The sequence below is a fragment of the Meleagris gallopavo genome, chromosome 2, assembly GCF_905368555.1.
Source record: "Meleagris gallopavo chromosome 2, MGAL_WU_HG_1.1, whole genome shotgun sequence".
NCBI classification, from domain to species: Eukaryota; Metazoa; Chordata; class Aves; order Galliformes; family Phasianidae; genus Meleagris; species Meleagris gallopavo.
This window is the reverse complement of record NC_139405.1, coordinates 104,098,196-104,113,620: the sequence shown is the minus strand read 5'-3', so window position 1 is coordinate 104,113,620 and position 15,425 is coordinate 104,098,196. Positions and strand designations below refer to the sequence as shown.

The window sequence follows — 15,425 nt, the reverse complement described above, 5'->3', positions numbered from 1 at the left end:
ATAGGGAAATAGGGCAGAATAAGGGATAGCCCTACACGTGCTGCCCAGGAGGTGGCATATCACTCAGGCACAACCACTCAGCAGTTTCACAGACCCAGCCATGTTTATTGAGGCCCACAGCTGTGCCCCATGCCCTACTCATTCTGCCAACCCCAGGTGATGTACAATACTCAACTAAGGGAGGTCCCATGATGTGGGTTGCTGCACCCCGGAACTTGCAGCAGTATCTGATGGATGGGGACAGTCCCCACTGCATTATTGTCACCAGGCTCCCCCCCGCCCTACAGGATGCAGGAGCACCCACTGGTGTCACCCAGCAGCCACCTTCTCCATGTGCATCCCTACATCACCAGCTGTGTTTGGGATATTTTGGGGACACTGTGGCCTCAAGACTCCCTCCAGCACTGCTGCCATGTCATGTGCTTAATTCCATCACATGGCGTCACCTCCCTGCCCACAGCCTTCACTCTGGGGATGGAGGTGATCTTGGTCCACCTGTGGGGACATCACCATGGCCCTGTGGATGCTGCTCCCCCTCGACGATGCACAGCAGCTCCTCCAGCTCCTGCTGCAGACGCAGGCCCAACAGCTCCTGCAGCAGCTCCCAGCGTCGGCTGCACGGTGCCACCCCCATGCGTTGCAGCGTCCCCTCCGTCAAGCGCAGCAGGGCTCTCCCGGTGACCGCATGCTCAGCTGCCAGAGGTGCCAGGTCCCCGTGTCGTGCACTCAGCCATGCACACACCTCTGGCACCGTCCATTCTGCTGGGGGCACCTGTGTTAGGAGGAGAGGGGTGAGATGTGGGTGTCCCTTTGCCTCCCAGCCCCATGGGAGTTACAGGGTCAGGGTGGCCCTCCGTGCCGCAATCACCTATCCTGAAACGTGGCCCTTCTGCCATCCCTGTGCCAGTGACTGCATTCATATCCCCATATTGTCCCCCACCTGCCCACTGTGGGGGCTGCAGCTGCTGCCCTCTGCTCACCTTATTGGGCAAACATCCCTCCTGCAGCTCCTTAGCTCCATCCTGTACCCGGGGCTCCATGGGGGGATCCAGTCAGGTGCAGGGGCTCCCTGCAAACAGGGCTGCGATAACTGCAGTGAACACCGATTCCCTCACCCAGTGCAGACCACTCGATTCGTGCCCCTCCTTGGGCCAAAGCTGAGATGAAGTCCTGGTGCTCGGTGTGAGGGTGCAGATCCCGGAGCACCCAGGAAATGAGATCAGCCCCAGCTCCCCACCCCCTCCACAAACCTGGGGATAACGAGGGGCACCAGCATGCCCCAATGCTCCCAGCCCAGCCTGGATCTCCCCTCCATCCCCCTCCTCACCACACTCCCCTTCACACCTCTCCCCCTGGTGGAGCACAGACCCGCAGCACTGAAACCAGGAAAGCAGAAGGAACCTTTGCCCGGGCACTCCCTCTGCAGGCACAACACAGGGCTGCCAGGGGCACGGCTGCTCTGTGAGCTGACATCGTGATCCCCCCTTCCTCTTTGCCTGGCTGCATCCTCCCCACGCAGCTCAGGGGTTGTTGAGACCCCAGCCAGCCCCAAGCGCAGGATTTCCTAAGGTCAGAGCAGCACAGAGCATGGCACCAACCTTAGTCGTGAGCAGGCGAGGGAGCACTGCAAAGGCTCCTCCATCTCCTGTCCCCATCAGCTGTAGAAAAGGCCCATCTCTGCCTGCATCACGGGGAAAAGCCCTCAGGTACCCGCACAGATCAGTGTGGACGCACACAGCAGCCTCACCCCAACACTGGGGAGAGGCAGCGGGCACCAGACCAGGATGAGCCATAGGGATGAGTCATGTCCCAAAGGCTGCAGCCCTGCCCCACTGAGCTTGTAGGAACCAGTCACTGCCTGCAACAACCCCCAGGGTTTGTGCTGGGATGGTCTTGCTTGTTCTCCCCCCTGCAAAGTAGGACTGCACGGTTATGCAACTTGCAGCTGCTGGAAGAAAAATGCCACATGCAGCCAGGTGGGTGCAGAGCTTGTAGCACTTGCATGATACCACAGCCATGGGAACACACTCCTACATGCACAGGAACACTAGGGATTGCAGAGCTGACATACAACAATCAGCAGGGAAGCACGGAATGGCCAGCGTGGATCACCTCCTGCTCTCCAGCTATCTTCTTCCCCACCTCCAGACTCCAAAGAGATATCTGCATAGAGTTCCATGACTTGGACTCTCCCCATTACCTAAACACGGGCAGAGGAATGGATTTTCAGTCTCAGAGAGGTCTGATTGTGGCTCACAGCATGGCACCTGCCCATAAGGTGCCTTGCTGTGCCACCAGAACTTCCCTCTGCTGGGACATCAGCTCTGATGCTGCGCATGCTTGGCCAAGAAACACACCAAGTACTAATCCAAAACCAAAGAGCTTCTCCCCATGTTCTCACTTTCAACCCCAGCCACGCCGCTGTGCAGTGCTCCCTTCAGTGCAGAGCAGCAGCATTGCACAAGATTTACAGCCAGGAACAAACAGTCACCGCCCACCTCTTATCTCAGGCTGTGCCAGCCCACTTGCAGGATTGGTTTCGTTCATACATGGGACCTAAGGGTTTCTGCAGCTTGTTTTGGATGAATCTGTATTGCCTGGTGAGTAACCCAAGCCATCCCCTTTATAACACAAAATGAGCGAGGAAAACAACTCAGAACATTAACCAAAAGAACCCTCCACAAAATCTCTCCTTCCCAAAATCTTGGAAGAAAGACTACAAAGTCTGAACAACTGAAGTTTATCACCGAAGTGATTCTACGTAAGTGTTAGGCTGCCTCTACTTCTGAATTTTCAGAACACGAGTTGCATGTAGGCTGCCACAGGATACACAAGCAGGGGTTGTTCTGATGATCCATGCGGGCTCTGGAGCTCAGTATGATTTCTGGACATGTTTCAGAAAAGCTGTCTCACACTTCAGAAAGCAGAGACCTGAGCAGAGACACCCCCCACAACCTCCATAGAAACTCTTCATGAAAACAGATTGGGAAAAAAAAGAGCAATCCAAACTTTTGTTTTTCTGGTTTATTGAGGCTAACGTCAGTGACACTCATTTCTCAGAAGCAATTTGCTCATTCCAATGCTGTTCAGACACTGTACAGTAAACATCCTCCTTCGAACAACCTCAGTCACTTGAGTTTAAAACCATTTCTGAGAACAGCAGCACCTTAACTCTCAGCTCAGCCTGCTGACATTCAGCACTTTGTGCATCTCCTCATCCCCAAACTCTTTGTACTCTGTTCCGGAATCATTCTTTTTCTCCAGGAATAAACAAAAAACCCAAACCAAATCTCGATTACTGAAGAATTACAGTTGAGACTAGTGTGGTTACAAGGACACTGGAGACACTAAGAGATGTATTAACTTTTATTTTCTCCTGGAAGTGGAATATTTCTTAAGAGTGCGCTCGTTAGCTGACAATTACCAGCAGAAAGTTATATACAAAGGCCACCAAAAGTCCTTCCCAAGAAGGACTGTATGTATGTTTTCATTAGTGCATTGAAATGGCATTGCCAGGCACAGGATACATGAATACTCTTTCAGCAGTCCCTCATCCCACTACTGAGGGTAGAGCTCCACCAACATCGCATGCCCCTAAAAACGGAGAGAGAAAAAGAGAGGTCAGAAAAAGCACTGATGGTAACAGAACAGCTGTCCACACGTAACCACAACCCTCGTTCTGAGTGTACAGCAAAAGACAGTGCAGCACCATTACCTGCCCTCCTGCAGCGCAGGCAGCGACCAGGCCGTACTGCCCTCCCTCCTTCTTCAACCTGTGGGCAGCAGTAATTGCCAGGCGGCAGCCAGTGGCACCGAATGGATGTCCCAGAGAGAGGGAACCACCCCACGTGTTGAACTTCTCCAAGGGAGGGGCTCCAACCTACAAGCACACACACAGTGACGCACACGTAAAGAGGCAGCCTGCCCTCACCACAACAGTGCAGCACGTGGGCTTGGTAAGTGTTTCTTAGCGTGCTTGGTGACAGCACAAAACTGTGCCAAAGGGTTTTACTGCTTCACTGCAGCCTGTGCTGTTTGAAGGCAATTGGAAGGACTGACCTCATCCACTGCCTTAATTCCCAACAGTCACTACAGTGTGTCTAGGTTTCCACCTCTTGCTGTCATGGGGAATGCCACCACTCCCACAGAAGCTGTTCAGATTGGGATTTGCTAACCCAGAGTTCAAGAAACAAGACACAAAGGCTCTGGGAAGACCTCACTGTGGCCTTCCTGTATTTGAAGGGAGCGTATAAGCAGGAGGGGGAACGGCTGTTTACAAGGGTGGATAGTGATAGGACAAGGGGAATGGTGTTAAACTGAGACAAGGGAGGTTTAGGTTGGATATTAGGAGGAAGTTTTTCACCCAGAGGGTGGTGAGGCACTGGAACAGGTTGCCCAAGGAGGCTGTGGATGCCCCATCCCTGGAGGCATTCAAGGCCAGGCTGGATGTGGCTCTGGGCAGCCTGGTTTGGTGATTGGCAACCCTGCACATAGCAGGGGGTTGGAACTGGATGAGCATTGTGCTCCTTTTCAACCCAGGCCATTCTATGATTCCATGATTCTATGACTTCTCCCCATGAAGCACGACAGAAGCACTAGCCACAGTGTGGAATCCAATCATTTTGATTAGAAATTAAAGATAAAAACATTCTGGCAGAGTCCTTACCTTTGACTTCCTGCCCATGTAGTTTTGTGCAAACCAGTCTGAATCCATAGCTTTCATGTTAGCCAGTATCTGCCCCTAAAAGGGAGAGAACAGACGTTAAGGAAAGCCTGCAGATAGTTCTAACAAACCCAAGATATCCTGAGATTACCCACAGCCACAAAACATTTTACAGTTAGAGGCAGCTTTGGTGTTCCAGCATCACTTACAGCAAAAGCTTCATGGAATTCAAACACATCGATATCAGCCATGGTCAGACCAGCCTTCTCTAGCACTTTGGGAGTAGCATATGTTGGACTGATGAAGAAGAGGTAAGAAACAGGAGTCATATATGTTTCTTCCCATGATTATTCCCATTTCTCCAGCTAACATTCCTTCTCCCTAGGATGCACAGTACAGCATTTGTGCTGGTGTGCTAGTATCAACTGTTAGGAGATGCTCTTTATCATCGTCACCTACCCCAGTAGCAGTTGGTCCTTCGGATCCTGGGACACATAGACAAAATCCCTGCACAAAACAAATGCTATTAGTAACAGAGAGAGGAGAAGGAAGCAAAAGCAGGCTTCAGACCCCATCCAGTCCCTTGTTTACCTTAGGTAGGCCTTGGGTTTGTATCCTAGTGCCAAAGCCTTCTCTTCAGACATGAGCAGCATCGCTGAGGCACCGTCCGTCTACAAGAGGCAGACAAACCCATAAGGTCACTGCCCCAAGAGCAAGCACACACCGCACAGAACGAGCCTGGCAGCCCTCCTGAGGAGTACCCAAATGTAACCAGAGCTTCCAGGCTCTGCCACAGCACCCCAAGATCTCTAGAGCTGGTTTTGCTATTGCATCCCAGTCATTTGCATTGCCTAACTGAATCCTATGAAATCTCAGGAGTCAGATAAACCCCACCTAATTTAAAGAACTACTTTAGACTTCAGAATGGCTGACAGTTGGATTTGATGTTTTCTTGAAGGTGCTTGCCAACCAAAGTGATTTTACAATTCTATGAAAAGAGCTTTCTTAAAAAGTGTTAAAAAATTTTGCCCAAGGAGGCTGTGGATGCCCCATCCCTGCAGGCATTCAAGGCCAGGCTGGATGTGGCTCTGGGCAGCCTGGGCTGCTGGTTGGCGACCTGCACACAGCAGGGGGTTGGAACTGGGTGAGCATTGTGCTCCTTTTCAACCCAGGCCAATCTATGATTCTATGAAAATCAAGAGCTATGCAGAAGAGAGCATCACCATACACATGCTATAGAAATCTCTTCTTTTGCTCTGTGGAGGGTAAGCCATCAAGTGACAAGTTTAGTCTAAAAAACTACTGACTCCCAGACTTGCAATGCAATCAGTCCCATCAGGGACAGAACTTCTATGTATGCCTTTGAACAATCAACTCTGTGCTTTTCAAGAGATGGCTACAGCAAAGCAAAGAGGTAAAAACAGACAAAATTTCAGGGTTTAATTCTTGACTACCACTTTCCCCTGCTGGCTCACACAGGTCTTACCAGGAAGGATGAGTTGGCAGCTGTGACAGTTCCATAGGGCTTGACAAAAGCTGGCTTCAGTTTGCTCATCTGCTCCAGGGAGGATGGACGGATCCCATTGTCTTTGGTAACTGTATCTTTGCCTGTGGATGGTTTTTAACAAAAATATAAGTAAGCAACATATATGAACATCAGGATTCCAGAAAAAAAAAGAAACAAAGGCAGAAAAATATGCTTTTTGTGACATGTTGGAGGAAGAAAACGGGAAAATCTATCTGTGGTATCAGGATGTTTAACATGGCTGAAAAAATAACACTTAAAACTGAAGCTACTTTACTTCCTCTCTAAAGACTGAAATACAAGGAATTGCTGCAGACTCTTTACTGTAAGAAGAAAATCAGCACACTGTAAATCCAGCTGATAAAAGACTTTAAATTCAGCTTCCAATGCCTAAATTGGAGAACTGAGTCTAAATCAGTATATGCTTACGTGTCGAGATTCAAGGAAGTAAAAGCACTGGAAATAATCAAATCACAGAATCACAGAAGGGTCTGGGTTGAAAAGGACCACAGTGATCATCTACTTTCAACCCCCTGCTATGTGCAGGGTCGCCAACCACCAAACCAGGCTGCCCAGAGCCACATCCAGCCTAGAGAGCCACATATGCATCTATGACACTACTGGCTGCTTAAACACACCAGCTAACAAGTACCAATTTTAGCACACAGATTGCAGGTAACTGCAGATCTGCAGAAGTAAGGCCTCATTAGGAAATTAACCCCACAATAAAAGTGCCCCCCACAGAAGTGTTCAGACTGTTTCATACCTGAGCAATGACTGTAAGGCCTGGGGAACTGGATGCTACCAAGCTGGAACTAGGTGAACTTTGAGGTCCCTTCCAACCCAAGCTTAATTCTATTTCTAATTCTATTCTATGAAACCAGGTATTCAAGTTTCAGGCCTTCCTAACCAAACCCTGATTCATCAGACCATGATTTTATTAGGCCATTTGTTATTATCTTGGAGTACAGTGTTTGGTGATTTTCCTTGCTCAATCATCATGTTAGAAAGGATACAAAGTAGGTACTACAAAATCTAGACATGTAAGGATAAATTTATATGTTTAGATATGTGTGTTTAAACACATGCTCCTAAGTCAGTACGTTTCCACCGAGCAACAGAGGGCATATCATAGAATGACAGAATGGCCTGGGCTGAAAAGGACCACAATGATCATCTAGTTTCAACCCCCCCCTGCTGTGTACAGGGTTGCCAACCACCAGACCAAGCTGCCAGAGTGTTAAAACACAAAACCTACACTGAACATGAAGAATCAAACCTCACGACTTCATCTCCTCTTCCAAATGAAGTATTTCTTTACCAAACTTAGTGCACGCTAGCAACATGTGCACTTTCACCTGGCACTTTGAAGGGCACCACATCAAGGAGCAAGCCTTCTTCCTGGGCTTTCTTGGCCAGTGTGTGTGAACGGAGGGCGTATTCATCTTGCTCCACTCGGGAGATTGCAAAGGCAGCAGCCAAGCGGTCGGCAGAGTGCCCCATAGTCTCACTGGTGGAGAACTCTGCCACAGCTGGTAGCTACAAAGCAAGATAAATAAAGTCAGCACACAGCACAGCCACCCCTACAGTGGTTACGGGCAGTTTATGAAACATGTATGAACAAGGACTCCCTTTTTTGGGACAAGTTTCAACTCCAGACACTCCCACAGGCCAAATCAGAGATGTGGGGTGAGTTCAGCTTAGCTTTTCTTCTTCCAAAAGCAGACAGGAAATCCCTGCATGGATTTAAAGTCCACAGTTTTCATTTTGGACTTGGGATCTCATCACTGCTACACTGTGCTTCCCTGCAGTCCAACCAAAGGTGGCCAGCAGCAGGGATACATACAGTTTTCTTGTGACAAATTCAGAGGTGATGGAAGGAACTGCTTCTCCTTCTTGTCTCTATCATGCCTTAATTCACCTCGTTCAGAGGACTACCAGAGTGGCTCCTGCCATTAACCAGCAGGCTGCTAATTCCCATTAGAGAAGCTGAATACATCCAGCAGGATTTGGCTGGGAACAGCAAGCATAACACATATTGCATTAATCAAACAATAAGCATACTAATACACCAAGGATTTCCCTTTTCTGTGCACGTCACTTGTCTTATTTAGGAAATAAAAACTCCTCTGAATGCTTTACAACCATTTTATAATCTTTGCATCGATGGAATAAAGCTTCCATTTTGTAGCTTCCAGCACACAGCTCGGCTAGGAGCTGCAGAAAGAGGAGGAGGTCCAAAATGTTGAAATAAGTTGGGTTACTGAAGACCAACACGTAAGGAGACAAGGTAAAAACAATGCAGTCATGAGAGCTATAAGCTGCACTAATCAACTTAGTTTTAACTCAAATCACAGAGAGCTGATAAGGGAGACTGAAAGGCAATTACCTAAGCCCTTGTTATTTATGCTCTCCAGTGAAGCTAAAAATGTATCTGACTCACTTTGTGTTATACCTCCCTATAAAACAGTTTAGTTTTAATATCTACATGCCTGAAAACATTACCTCAGGAGCAAAGTAGTCAGGGCGAATTTTGGAAATCAGGGCAAGCTTTTGGCCCACGGTCTTGGCTCGGTTCAGGGTGAGCATGGTCTTCCTCATCTTCCTGCTGTGACGAATGGGAACATCTGACATCAGCTCCACACCTCCTGCTACGACGACGTCACATTGTCCAGCTGCAATCAAACCTATGCCTGCAGGACAAGAGGTTCCCATGAGAGCTGCAGGAGAAGTAATGCTTACCCATCAGTGCCTACACAACTACAGTTTATTTCCTCCTTCAGCCACTGACTTCAGCCGTGTTATACAGCATGTGCTTAATGAAATGATGGGACAAACATACTTTGCTTCCAATTCTGTGCCCCACACAGCAGCTGGAAGAAGAATGTCCCCAAGAAATCAAGATACTAACTCAATCTTTGTCTTCCATTCTGCCCAGGCTGACAGCAAGCTGAAAGGCAGCAACTTCCTCATCAAGATTCTGTCTTTTCCTTCCAGGCAAACATGGATGCTGAGCAGATACCATGGCTGAATATAAACAGTGTCAAGCTGCTGGCAAGCCTACTGCAGAATACTCAGTTTGTGTTGCACTTCGTTGGCTCAAAATCTTTCCTTCCACTCCAGAATTTATTCAGATCCTTAGTTATAGTCACTAAGCAGCACAAGCCAGACGAGGGATGGAGGGAGAATTGCTAAGCTCAGTTGCAAACCACAGCTTGTTTCTCAAGCCAACATACCTGTGGTCATAGCCTGGTTTGAAGAAATGCAAGCCATGGTGACTGTATGGGCTGGAGTTTTGTCAGAGAAGCCAGCTCCCAAAGCAGCCTATGAGCAACAGGGAATGACTGTTAAAACATAGGCATTTTGCTCAACGGGGACAGAGCTGTTTTCTGCCCTAGTAACACACCTTTGCAGACTAAGCAGACAAGTACATCGAGTTTCTACTCAGCCAATTACTGCAGCAGCACTTCCCACCCCTCCCTGGGAACAAGAGAAGGCAGCTGCCCACCTCTCAGGGCTCTCAAGCCATGTAGACAACCCCCAGGAACAACCTAACCACACAACTCACCATTTCAAAGGAGCTTTCAAATACACAGCATCATCCTTTATTCACATTATTTGCAAAAGTGGCACGTGAAAAAAAATTATTTAGAACTCTCAGTACAAGGCACTGAGTTGCTTGAAACAGAACAGAAAACATTTCCTGCAGTTTGGAAAGCTGTGTCTGATTTGACCCAACCTCCTAGCACAGAATTGCTCACACCATGACCTTCCCTAGTTGACACGTGGCCAACTAGTTTAAAGTTCAGCAGTTGCTCCAAGTTAAAATTAAACCACAGCCCCATCTGACTGGCAGGTGACCAAAGCAAGTATTTGCATATACAAGGATAAAACTGCTGGTGGAATCCAGAGCCTCACAATCTCCTCAGTGTTTCCAGCACGTGTTACGTAATGGCTTAGCCTGGTTGCAGAGAATAACAGAAAATCACATGCCACCTCCTTCAGTGGATCAATTTCTTTCTGCGTCTAACATGCAAACTGTATTTTTTGCTTGCCAGAAAAAGAGCAACTAAGCTTCTCCATTTCAATTCATTTAAATGCTGCATCTGATCAGCCAACTAAAACAAATACAAAGCAATCTATCACAGCATGCTTTGCTCCTCTCAAGTACTTCTGCCAAGCCAGTAATTGAGTCCAATTGGTCATTTCAGGGAAGAATCAAGCAGAGGCTTCACAGCATCAAAATGCATTTGATCTATGGCAGATTCCCATGCAGTTATTGGATAAGAGAATACTGCACAAATAGCCTATACTCCCAAATACACTGTACCAGAATTTTTTGTAAGGGCTTTATTATCTTCTTACTAGCTGCTGAAATCTGACTTAAAGGAGACGAGCTGCACATCACCCACCTCTCTGGCAACATTGCTTGTTTTCACTTCCTGGATAACTGTGCCATACACAATGTAATCAACGACATCCCTTGGTACACTGGTCCTGTTCAGCAACCCCCTAAGGAGAAGAGAGAAACAAATAGAATTTGCAGCATTGAACAATGACCTTGCCTCTACCATCAAGCTTCTATCCTCCATTAGCTTGCCTAGAGAACAAGGCAACGGTGGAGCTACACCTGCTGCCCAAATTTGTAAGAAATCTTGCTTGTATGTGTACTTAGTGACAAGTGCAATTCAGTACAAACTGAAAAAAAATCATAGCAATAACACTACTATAAATAGTCATAGAATGGCCTGGGTTGAAAAGGAGCACAATGCTCATCCAGTTCCAACCCCCTGCTATGTGCAGGTCACCAACCAGCAGACCAGGCTGCCCAGAGCCACATCCAGCCTGGCCTTGAATGCCTGCAGGGATGGGGCATCCACAGCCTCCTTGGGCAACCTGTTCCAGTGCTTCACCACTCTGTGGGGGAAAAACTTCCTCCTAAGATCTAACCTAAACCTCCCCTGTCTCAGTTTAAGACCACTCCCCCTTGTCCTATCACTGTCCACCCTCGTAAACAGGTGTTAAATGATGACATAACTTCATGAAACCAGTTCCTATTTCCCTCCAGAAATGGTTGTTAGCACATTCCCCAATTTGAGTCTTCCAACATCCAAATTAAAGGAAGAATGCCTTAGAGATAACAAAGCCAATTCCTTTTGGTATAGGAACATATAAAGCTCCTATAAAGAGACACAGAAAACTAGCAGTCTATTTTCACAGTTCATTAGGAAAACATACTGCATAATTTGTCCAAACATTGTGGCAAATACACCAACACAGGAAATCCCACCGTAGGCAGTGGTTAAGAACAGTGGGATTCAAACATAGTTTAATGCACTGCAAGCCACCAAATAAAAAGGAAATTTAGATTACTTACTGCAGTGCTGCTCGGGCTAAGTCATGGGGCATAAGATCTGCATACCTAGAAATAAAAAAAGGAAAGGCAAAAATTTAAGTGACAGAAAGCCACAGAAAATGACTTCATCCAAACACTGTAAGCAGCTGCACAGAACAGGTGATCTGAAATGCTCCAGTGCATTTATGGAACATTTCACACCACCACTTGTGAAAACTAACTGTGGATAGGTCAGCACAGAATCACTATGCTACACGCACTGAAAAGGAGAACAAAGATACCCACAGCCATCCTTAGATAGGTCTGCTCCTAAATTTAACTGTGAATTTGTGGAGTCTAGAGCAGATTCTCTATGCCTGTCCTGCTGGTTTTGAGAAATGCATTGCTTTGTCTGCTACACATTCATCATCAAAGGTTTCCTCTGGATGTGCAGCACTGACTCTCATTCTCTGTAGAATTCATAGCCCTGGGCAATCTTCAAATCACACTTTTTCAGAAAATAAGATGGAATAGCTGCCAGCAATCTAACTTATTGCCAGTTCAGCACTTGCAGGCATTAAAGAAATAACTATATGAAGATGAACAAGGAACCCCATTCCTTTCCAGTACCAGTGAAGTGTTTTCTTATGTTATACTTACGAGGTGCCAGACTGCAAGAATGGAATACGGACGCCCTCCACCACAACAATATTCTTCACACCACTTTTGGCTAAGGTCTTCTTACTCTTAGGCTGAACAGCTAAAAGGGAAGCATACTTAACTATTAGCAAGCAAATTTAGAGCTGTTAAAACTAAAAGAAAACTAGGGAAAACGTTCTCCTTTGGTGCAGAAGTCAAAAGCATTGCAGGAAGAAGCTCATGTTGTAATCTTGTCTCTGGTTAATTAGGTGATCTGTAAAAATGGTTTGACAACTCAGCATTTCCCCCATCAGCACAGAGATTCATAGATAGCTGTGCTGAGGCAACAGCACTGCTGAGAATAAATGCATGTAACTCCTAGTCTCCTTAACACTGGCAAGAGCAGTGCAGAAACAGAAATACCTACAAATGGTGCACAGCTTACAGTACAAATGAAGCAGAGCAAATTGAAAGCCCTGCAGCCAGAGTCAGACATCACAGTCTCTCACTAAGAAACAGCAGACAAAGATCCACCTTGCAAAGTAGCTACTTATATCTGCATTCCCACTGCACAGTAAAGGTGAGATAACTCATGATAAATCAACTTTCAAGAAATAACTAACTGGCACTTCCATAGCAAAGCAGGAGAAAAGAGTGCAGACAGTTGCTGCAGGTAACTTGTTACTTGAAGGTATCCAATTATTTCAGGATCAAGATAAAGTAGTACCACAATGCAGCTCAACAGGTCACTGTCACAGCTCTTTTGGAGTGATAATTGACAGATTTCAGTGAGAATTCAGTGAGAATTTCCTAACCTACTCAGGTGTGCAAATCACAATAAGCATATACAGCAGCATGGGGTAATTCCATTTGCAAACCATTAAAGGACAAAACCAGATTAAATCTGGCTAAATAGCACGCTGTGTGAGTACACACACAAGTATGAAACTCCAGCACAGTTCATGGTTTTTCTTAAAGGCTCTCTGTGCAAAACTAAGGAGGTAAAAGGAACCTACCACTTGGTTCTTTCTTTTCTCAAATCCAGGCAGCTCAAAGCATTAGACACTTGAGCAAGCACACAATCAATATTAGAGCCCCACAACACCCCAACTGCTCAGTGAGAACCACAGCTAATTATCTCTGTAACTGTGTGCTCTCAGCAGCTCTGCTGAGACCTGAGTCTCACTGGACGTCAGAGCTAACTCCACAATCTCCTCCTAGTCAAGGGCAATTCCCTCTTCTCCAGGAAAAGAGATCTGGTTATATCCAGTTTATAACTTCCTAGCTTAGCTTCTCAGATTAGACTCTAAAAAATCAGGTGAGGATGTGCTGTGAGCTCTGCAACGGGTGCAGCTTTTGGGAGTGAGAGGCCCTCAGGTGTTTGGAGCATTCCACCATGGTGTTTTGCTTGGAGTTTTACTTCTTTGCAACTTTTGAAAGGCACTCTTGATCTACAGCTGTCTGCACTGCATTTCTGAGATGTGTGCCTGGAAAAGGGAAGCACAGCCTTTTAGCACAGACCCAATGGGATCTCTGGTGCTTTCACTTTACCTGGAGCTTGTAACTGTGAAGAGCAGCTGAGAGATCGAGCAACTGAAAAGCAAAACAAAAAGAAGGAAAAGCATCAGTCAAATCTTAAGTGTCAAAAACATTTCTGGTTTCTGTAAGAAACGTTAAAATATTGTCACAGTGAGACAACTGCACCTACATATCACTGGGATAGTCTTTGTTACTCTGTTCATAAAAATGACAGCTCATACTTAGCATGAAAGTCTTCCCATACGTGGGAAGGAGAAATGCATCAACAATGGAATTAGTTGTTTAAGAAACAGATGACAATGGAAGAAAAATTCAGCTACAAGCATCCACTCAAAGGCTAACACTTAAAAAGAACGTTATGACCCAACAATCCAAGGTTTTAATAAATGTAAGCATACTTACAGACCCTGACAGCCCATGCTGAGGAAGCAGGGAGGTTTCGGATGGTATGGGTCAGCATAGAAGTCATTTTGATATCTAGAGGTGGAGAAAGACAGCTAATAGTCCACTCTGATCTATTTGGAATAATTTCAAGGGAAATAATCTGCTTGCTTCGCACAGAGCCAAAGAAAGGGAAGAAACAGAAGCTGATCCAAGAACAGCAGTCACAGAGATTACTTTCTGTTACACCTCTCTTGTACAGCATCAAACAGATGAAGTGACTGGCTTGTGACTGCAGCCTGCTAATACCCCTGTAAATAAACACTTATCCCCTGGAGGACCCAGCTCTGATCTGTCAGCAGCTAGCAGTTTTAGATTCCCCCCTCAATAACTATTCCACCACTTCCCCCCTGGAATACTGTCCCAGAGTCCAGCCAACATCATGACCAGCGTGATCCTCCTGACGCACTCTCCTTGGCACAATTTCACACCACTACCTTTAACCTTAACCCCAATAACTCTCATTGGGTATCCCCACAGTAAGCAGAACAACATCCCACACAGCACTCCCCTTTAAAGGTCCCTTCCAATTCAATTCTACGATTCCGTTTGACTAGAATGGCATGCCACAAGCCAATTTCAGACTCCTTACACAGATAAAGACCCCCAAACCAGACTGCCTCTCTTCTCTATCATCCCTCTCTGCCTCCCCTCTTAATCCTCTGCACCTCTGCCCGTATCCCACAGCAGTTCCCACATACCCAAGCCCACACAACCACCCTCCCCACCAAACAGGCACACCCCCTCGTGGATTTCACTCTCCTAAAAGCATAACATCATTTATTTTTATTATTTTTTTTTACCCAGAAACCCTCAGGGACCCCAGAGACACCTCAACAGACACAGTGACCCAGAACCCACAACACCTGCCCTGCCTGCACAACAGCCCCTCCACCCTCACGTACACACACAGCATATCCCATACACTTTTTCCACACACTTGTTCCACACCCCTCACACGTCCCCTGCTCACACCCCACACAAACCCTCCAATACCCACTCACAGGGACCAACAACCCCCATCCTCCCCCAAATTCCACACCCATTAACCCACACTAGCCCCTATTTCCCCTCATAAATCATTATTTCCCCCCATAAGCAACAATTTCCCCTCACGACCCCACAACACTCGCCTACCTCCGCCTGCGCTTCCCCCGCGCCGCCCTCTCACCGCCGCCGCCGCCGCCGCCGGCTGCCCTCCGGAAGGCCCCCTACCGCCTTTAGGGCTGCCCGTTGATCTGCCTGACAAAAAATCACAAACACCCCGATTTATCCTCCTCCGC

The 15,425-nt window shown here is 47.0% G+C and overlaps 2 protein-coding genes across 3 annotated transcripts; both read right to left on the bottom strand.

The window, feature by feature from the left end:
* Positions 1–84: 84 nt before the first annotated feature.
* On the bottom strand, positions 85–1,782 carry LOC104910019 (sterile alpha motif domain-containing protein 12-like). Its single transcript, XM_010708029.4, has 3 exons — positions 1,599–1,782; positions 981–1,069; positions 85–772 (listed from the first exon to the last, which is right to left on the bottom strand). Exons 2-3 carry the CDS (start codon positions 1,038–1,040, stop codon positions 464–466), a joined length of 369 nt encoding a protein of 122 aa, XP_010706331.2. The 5' UTR covers positions 1,041–1,069; positions 1,599–1,782; the 3' UTR covers positions 85–463.
* A 1,568-nt stretch (positions 1,783–3,350) lies between these two features.
* Positions 3,351–15,364, bottom strand: HADHB (hydroxyacyl-CoA dehydrogenase trifunctional multienzyme complex subunit beta). Of its 2 annotated transcripts, none has more exons than XM_010708028.4 (16): positions 15,280–15,364; positions 14,104–14,178; positions 13,714–13,755; positions 12,184–12,283; positions 11,566–11,610; positions 10,601–10,700; positions 9,425–9,512; positions 8,694–8,881; positions 7,547–7,727; positions 6,150–6,271; positions 5,255–5,334; positions 5,123–5,170; positions 4,873–4,960; positions 4,667–4,741; positions 3,716–3,880; positions 3,351–3,594 (listed from the first exon to the last, which is right to left on the bottom strand). In XM_010708028.4, exons 2-16 carry the CDS (start codon positions 14,168–14,170, stop codon positions 3,559–3,561), a joined length of 1,425 nt encoding a protein of 474 aa, XP_010706330.2. In that variant the 5' UTR covers positions 14,171–14,178; positions 15,280–15,364; the 3' UTR covers positions 3,351–3,558. The 2 variants fall into 2 exon arrangements, with proteins under 2 accessions (XP_010706330.2, XP_003204612.1); XM_003204564.5 differs by having other exon boundaries at positions 15,276–15,356.
* Positions 15,365–15,425: the final 61 nt, after the last annotated feature.